The 7,787-nt window shown below is 46.2% G+C and overlaps 1 protein-coding gene across 1 annotated transcript in view; it reads right to left on the reverse strand.

The window, feature by feature from the left end:
• The window catches only part of ZC3H12C (zinc finger CCCH-type containing 12C), a gene marked incomplete at both ends in the record, with an annotated part of 63,515 nt that extends 61,410 nt beyond the window's left edge, over nucleotides 1-2,105 (reverse strand). Inside the window, one exon of the mRNA XM_079708512.1 lies at nucleotides 1,912-2,105. Coding sequence (XP_079564638.1) covers nucleotides 1,912-1,935 — 24 coding nt within the window. The remainder of the gene's footprint in view (nucleotides 1-1,911) is intronic.
• Nucleotides 2,106-7,787: the final 5,682 nt, after the last annotated feature.

Genomic DNA, 7,787 nt, shown 5'->3' on the forward strand with positions numbered 1-7,787 from the left:
TATTTTCCATTATAATAAACTAGTTCATTAGACTTTCATTATTAAAAGCAGGTTAAAAAAATAGTGGCCTCTTTTTTGCTGTTGTTTTGTTTAAAAGTTCATTTTACTTTATATCTAGAGTTTAAGTACTTGTGTGATGACCAGATGCTAGAGGTAGAAATGTAACCTACTTTGAAAGCAAAATCCATTTTTAAACTAAGTAAAAATATGGAAACATTTCAAATCATAGATACACAGGTACTAGACCATTCTGATGTTTAGGGTATCTTCAAGTAGACAGATTAAGGTAACTTAAAATCCAGATGCCAAATTGGAAGAAAGCAGGTGAATAGGGAGGCAAGTCTGAAATAAGCATCTTCCTGGGGTTATCAACAGTAAGACAATTTTACAAATATTTGGTGAAGCTATCCTTATATTCGAACAATAGATAACATCAAAATTGAGAAATTGCGACTAAAATTAATTGCATATGTGATTAAATAAATGAAAGTCATACCCTCATACCCTAAATATATTAAGACTTTAAAAAAAAATAACACATTACATTCCTACTTCTTGTAGTTCTCCAGCGTCCAAAAACTTGTATGAGGCATATCCACGGTTTTCTGTTTATAATATACATTAGAAAAACTAAATGCGGAAATAAGTGAAGAACTGATGAATTTTCCCAAATTTCTAAATATACCGAGTCCCAAGTATCTCTGCAACTATTCTAAGATGGTTAAAAAAAAAAGAACAAACCTGAATCAATAAGCGCCTCACGGGCCTGGGGATATTCCAACACATTCTTGCAACCAACGCGAAAACTTTCCCTAAATCTGGATTAGTATTTCTTCTCTTTATCACAAAACACAGAGCACAGACCAGGATTGTTAACGGTTACCCAAACGGCAAGAAATCCAGTTAGAGTGATCAGTACTTGGAAGCTTAGGCTGTTTTTAAGGTCTTGAAGGGGTGAAGGACGAGACAGTTGAGGGAGGGAATGCGGGATTTATTTCTCCAAGTTGTATTTGTAACACCTCTTTGTAGGGAGTTAAACATGGGGACCGGTCCGGCTAAATGAACGCAGGGTGAAAATGGGAATTTGGCTGGAGACTGAGGGGTGAGGGGACACGGGGGCAGAGGGGGGTTTCGCCACGGCCCGCCTGGGGGCGGCGGTTTGGCTGGAGGGATGGATAATAAAAGCTAATGGCTGGGGCTGGATCCGAGCTGTCGGATGCTGCCTCACGCCCCCCCCCGCCTCCCCCCGCAGCGCGCGAGGTCTGAGCCCCAGGAGCGGGACTGTGGGTCCGTTTCCATCCGGGGCGCCCGGGTCCGCCTCCATGTTCGGCGGCCGTGCCCTGGGGCGGCCGGGAGTGGACCGAAGCCCTAGGCCGCGGGGCCGAAGAGACCGGCCTCCCCTCGCCCGAGATCCCCGGTGGGGCCGGCTCTCCCGCCCTGGAGGATGCGCTGGGCTTTCGCTCGACCCCGCCCGAGCCCCGGGAGCAGCCGGGGCTCAGGGACTCGACTTCCAGCGGCCCGACCCGCCTGGGCCTGGAGATCCGCCGGCGCGGCCGCCCCAGCCCCGGCCCCTCCGCCCGGCGCTCGGGCGCGGCCTCCCGGCCCGCGGCCCTCCCCTCGCCCAGCTCCCTCAGGGCCACTGTCGCCGCTGTCCGCCCCTCCACCCCCTTCCCGAGGGACAAACCTGGGGGCCGCTACCCGGCATGGCCGGCCCCGCGAGGAAGCGGCGAGCCGGCAGCGGGGCCCGCAGCGACAGCAGCCACTTCGGCCCTCCCCGCTCAGCGCCGCGCCCGCCCGCCCAGCCCGCGCGCCCTCCCCGCCGGCCGCAGCCCCGGCTCCCCCTCCCCCGGCTGGCACCACTCGCCACCCCCCGCCCCACGCGCGCGCACCCGGATCTGTTGCTCAACCTACTTGCAGTCTCTTCTCATCAGCCATCACCACATGCCCTGGAAGCGGGGCCGCCCCGGGACCCTCCGGCGGGCGGCCGCCTCTCCTTCAGCCTCTGGCCGCCGCTAGGGCGCGGGGCGAGTGGGAGGCTCCCCCATGCCGCCTCCGCGCACACCGGCCACACGCCGAGGCCCCGGCTCGGCCCGCCGCCCGCGCCGCTGCTCCGCGGGGAGAGCGAGCCTGGATCTCCCGCTGTCGCCTCGCCCCTCGCCCCTCGCCCGCCCGCAGCGGCAGCCGCAGCCGCTGCGCCGCTTCCTCCTCCCCTTTCCTCTTTTCCTTCTCCTCCTTCGCCTCGTCTGGAGCTGAGGTTGGCAAACCAGCACCTGCTGCTGGAGATCACCGAGAACTGAAACAGGAAACCCCGAACCCAGGGGAAAACCCGGGAGGCGTGGGGAGGGGTGAGGGGAGCTGCTGGAACCTGTCGGGCTTGGCCCGGCCACTGCGGCCGCAGGAGGTTCCCGCGCCGCCTCTCCTCGCGCCCAGCCCTGGGGTCCCGACCTCCCCGCTCCGCTCCCCCTGCCCGGGCCGGCGGCGCCTCTCTGCTCAGCTACGCCTCTTCCACCCGGCAGTACCACGGATCATTCCCTGGGCAGCAAGGGAATCGAGCGGCTGCCTTCCTTTCCCGTGCTGGTTTGCTTGTTATCAATATTCCGTAATGAGGAAAAACCACACCCGGCATTAGCAAGACCAATAAGGGAATTTAAACAAATGAAGCTGTTGGGATTTTACCCAGGGGAAGGACTTCTTTCAGTAAGGAAACTGGCCTTGTTGGAAGTGGCAACATGTCAAAATTGAGGTGAAAGTCAGGTTGAATCCAGATCTCCTTCGGGAGGTTGGGAGGAGAGCCCTCTGCACGGAGGTGGGCTCCTGAGTTGCAAGTGTGAAAGCACTGAAAGCAGCGGGCCTTTCTACTTCTGTGAATTGTCCAACACCCAGCACAATCTAGGCCAACATTTCAGAAATGTTCAAATCATCTCACTCACCTGCGTGTGGAATTGTCACCAGGCGCCTCACTCCTAGCCTTGGGCAGGATGCATCTGCTTTTGGAGTGAGAGGGAAAGGAACATCTCCGTCCCTGGATTGTGCCTCTACCACCTGCCACAGACCTGGCAGCTTCTTTAAGTGCATTATCTCGTTTAAGTGTCACCACGGCCACTTGAGCTAGGTGTTATAATCCCCTTTATCCCACAGAATATTGAGATTAGAAAAATTTCCCAAAAGTACACAGATTGCATAGGAAGGATCCAGGTCTGTCTGCATCCAAAGCACATATTTGTTTCAGTGGACCTGAGTTCACACCTTTGATCACACTTTTCACCCTTAACAAAATTATTTCTTGCCTCTCTGAATTGTTTTTAATGAGGGCATACTTGCTTTAAGCATGGATCCGTTGAATCTGATCCATGGGCTGCTTAATGGTAGTGATATCCATGATGCTTACTGGGGTTCAAACTTTACAGTTTCTCTATTTTAAAAAAAACCTGCTTTTATGGCTCAGTTGAGTAGCATAGATGTCCCCACCTCATTGGCCAGCATCTGTTGCTCTTTAGCTATGGATGATATGGGGTCCCAGCTGAGAGCATTCTGCTGGCTGGTGTCCATGGCATGCTGACACTGCGAGATGAAAGGAAAGCATCTCACTGAGCCTGCTTTCCACTACAGCAGGCCAGTCTTGGAGCCTAGTAAATGAAATAGTAGACTGGTAGGCTTTTTGGGGGGCATATGAGAATTCTCCGGTCCACATTTTTAGTACCACCTTAGGAAGTTTGGCAACCTTCTGTCTGCAGCCAGATCCATTTGAATTGGCAGGAAGGAAGGGATGCTCGGGAAAGAATTCCCTGTTCGCTGAGCCAAACCCTCAGAAGCCTCTTGAGCAGTATTAGGGAGTGGCAGGGACTTAGAAAGAGGCTGGCTTGCTGACAACAATACGTGACGGCATTTATGGCATGATTTTAGTGAGGCCAGGAAGTTCCCCTATTCCACAGTATACCACCCACACAGTCTACTTATTTCCCTCAGTTGACTCAGCAGAATTCCACTCAATATTGATTAAGCATGGTTATGGGCCAAGGCATTATACTAGGAACTTTGGAAGTGAGACGTATGAATAACTATTATAGTTGCTAACATTTAGTGAGTGCTAATCATGTTCCAGGTACTATTCTGAGCACTTTGCACATATTCTCTCACATAACACCCACAAAACCCCTGCAAGGAAATAACTATCACTGTTTCCATTTCACAAATGAGAAAACTGAGACCAAGGTTAAGGTCAGTAAATAACAGTGCAAGGATTAAAACACAGGCATTCTAACTCTACAATTCAGGACTCATTACGTGAATGATACAGTAACTGCCCTTAATTACCTTACTCTGTAGTTGGGAGATAAAAACATATGAAAGTTAAAAGAAAACTAAGAAGGCAAGAGAATTCTTAACTGTTAAATATGTGTCACGGGTAACAAATGCAATGAAGTTTCAGAGGACAGAGGAATCACTTTAGGTTGGAATGGTTGGAAAGACTTACATAGAAGATGATTCTGGGTTTCAAAAAGGGGACATTTAAGCTCGATAATGAAGATGGATAGTATTTTGATAAGCAGAGAGGATAAGGAAGGGCATATGAGTGGTACAGCATAAACAAAAATAGAATGCCAGGGAAATCTGGAAAATAGGGATAAAAGAAGTTGGAAAGGAAAATTAGGAACAAATTACACAGATTTGCAGATAAGAGAGGGAGAGAGAAACAGGGAGAGAGACAGACAGAGACAGGCAGACAGACAGAGACAGAGTTTGAGCTCAATGTATCCTATATACACTGGGAAGTCTGTGAAGGTTTTGAACAGAAGGTAACATGGAGAGCATCCCAATTTAGTAAACCCGATATTGTATTGGTTATTGGATAGTTTGGAAAGGGCAAGGATTGAAGCAGGGAAACAGGTTTGAAGGCTAATATGGGAGCACTGACAGGGAATAATGAAGAAATTGTGAGGGAAGTGAGGAAGGGACCAGTTAGTGAGACATTGTGACTTAAAAAAAATCACTGAAGCTTTGTAAATGATTGGATACATTTGATGGAGATGAAGCTAAGAAAAGGGAGAAGTCCAAAATGACTTGGGGGTGTGAATATGAAACCTGTAATATCACCGACTGGAAAAAAGGGGAAGTTAAGGGTAGAGGAACTACTGTTCTGAGCAAATGTTTAGAGGAATCTGGTTTTAGGCATGTATTTGTGGTAATAGTGGGGATATGCTTGTGGAAATGTTTCATAGTATTATCTAGAAAAGGCAGGGAGTTAGGTAAATGAGGCTTTTATCTGCTACTGAGAGAGTAAGTATGAACACTTTAAATGGTCGCTGTTATAACAATAACCATCTATGGTTTTCATCTTAAGTAAACCAGAGTTGAAAGAAAATTTCAATCTCAGATAAATGAGCATTAGGGACTTCCTCTTCTCTTTACTCCAAGTTCTATTTACTTAAAAGGAAATGAAAATGTATAGGGAAGACATTTCATGCTTCAGAGAATGTCAGACTGATGAAAGAAAACTTAGAAATCATTGAATCTGACCCCACTTTTCAGCTTGTGAATGGTGAAAATGAGGATCACATTTTTGAATGTCTGATACTAAAACTTAGAAATAGGCAAGTAGGGCACATTTGCTATGACCAATTCTGGATAGCCCGTTTGTATTTCAGTTGTAAACTCAAGTCTAGACCTGGAATTGTGACTTCGAATTGCACATAATTAAAGAATTTGAGTGGCTATGGATCCATAACAGGCAAAGCCCTGGAATAGCCTCACTAGTTAAAAGCAAATGCTTTGGAAAGGACAGGTTGTGAGCAGAAGGTGGGAGGGAGAATGGTTGCAATGTCAGCACTTCTTTCTAAAATGTATCTCCCAAGTAGACTACCTCACACTGAGATTCACATTTGAACCTTAAAAGACAGAGTTTCAGGTGCTCATCATCCCCTACTTGGCTGCCTCAGCCTGGATTTTCCAACTGCCCAGCCACCTTATTTAAGACCTCTCAGAGCTTCAAAAATGATGGCCCATAAGTCACCCTCAGGTTCAAAACTGGCACACAACCCTGGAAACTACTTCTAGTTCTATCCAGAGTTAGTGAAAATGTGTGGACCCACTGGTTACACTTGGTGATGCAAGAGAATTATTTCTCTTGTTCTCACATCTCCTACTTTATCATTTATGCCAAAACACTTACCTTAGTTAAAGTGATGTCAATAGTCCCTTGGATGCACCTTCCTCTCCAGCTCTTTGTCCAGCACTTGATTTCCTCTGATTGAAGAGCTTCACACACATAGCCAGGTGACTACTGTGATTTTTCATTCACAGTTTCTTTTATGTCTTTCAGAGAAGTTAGGGTTAATTCCAACAGCCCATGAAATGTAATGTTTCCTTAATATTATTACCCTAACTGACCACTTCCCAAGCACATGATCTATATAAGACGGACATGGAAGGATACAACACACTCTTGTCCATGTGCTTCAGTGATTGGTTAGAGTTGCTTTTCAATACTAAGCTCTTGGGGAAAGGAACTAGACGGCATGAGATACAGGCTGTTGGCCAATCCCAGGGCTTCTTTCTTTTGATGAGTTACCACAGGATTCCATACTAGCAGCATGACTCTGGTTTTCAGCATGTGGGAAGCCAGGCAGCAAGGTTTTCAATACTGTTGTGTCATACAGTTGTGTGCTTGTTCTTCTACCTGAGCCAGACAGTGTGGCTGCCCTAATTTCACCATATTTGACCAATATAGAAATTTTGAAAACAGTAAACACTTAAAATAAGAAATGCTCCTAAGGTGGCATTTTGCCATCTTGACAAGGATCACACCTGTCATTGTAGTTCATCCTTCCCAGAAGTTTAAAAATTTTTGTTTCAACATGGAATTTTAAGTGTACCAAAAACATCCTCGTCACCTCTGAAAGTATCTCTTGTTTTATAAGGAAATTGGTATAAAGAATTACAAATGTACAAAACTGAGATGTTAGTTGGAAACATAATTATGGAAATTTCAGGTTAGAGTACATCTATGTTAAAAGGCTATATCCAAGACTATTAATTGCAGTATTACTTACAAAGTCAAAAAATTAGAATCAATTTAAAAGTCCATTAATAGGAAACTATTTAAATAAGTTGCAGTGTTGCCATATATTAGGATGCCATTCACCTATTAAAGAGAGTAAAGTGGCTCTATGGGTATGGAATAAACTTCAAGACCCATTGATTATTGGAAAAGTAAGGTACAGTATATATAGTATGCTACCATTTGTGAGAAAGACAAAGAATGTCTCTGTGTTTGCTTATACATGCATATAACATCTCTGGGAGGGCACACAAGAAACTGCTAAGTGTTGTCTTGGGCAGGGAAACTGGATGATTTGGAAGAAAAGGTGGAAGAGAGATTCACTTTTTAGTCTGTACCCAATAATGGCTTTTGAATTTTAAATTGGATACTTGAATTAGCTATTTGAAAAAAAGTTTTTTAAGTCTACACTCATTGGTGTTGGGTACTATCGTCCACACCTTTCTATTTGATTCTATAAATAAGCAGATATTATTTTTTAAAATAGTTGAAAAGGAAGAGAAAGAGAAGAGGAAGTTGAAGGAGCCCTGTGAGGTGCACGTGTGGAGTCTGGGGCTTCCCAGACGAGGGGAAGAGTCCTGTGATCGTGTGGAAGGGGAGATCCCATAATTGCTAAAGGGTTCCCAGCCAGCGTTAGTGGAACTGGTCAGTTTTTTTTTAATAACAACGTAATTGTCAAAAGCTCCAAACTCAGATTCTGTGAAGATTTCTGATGGGAACTGCTTTAACT

This window comes from Hyperoodon ampullatus, assembly GCF_949752795.1.
Source record: "Hyperoodon ampullatus genome assembly, chromosome: 7".
Classification (NCBI taxonomy): Eukaryota; Metazoa; Chordata; class Mammalia; order Artiodactyla; family Ziphiidae; genus Hyperoodon; species Hyperoodon ampullatus.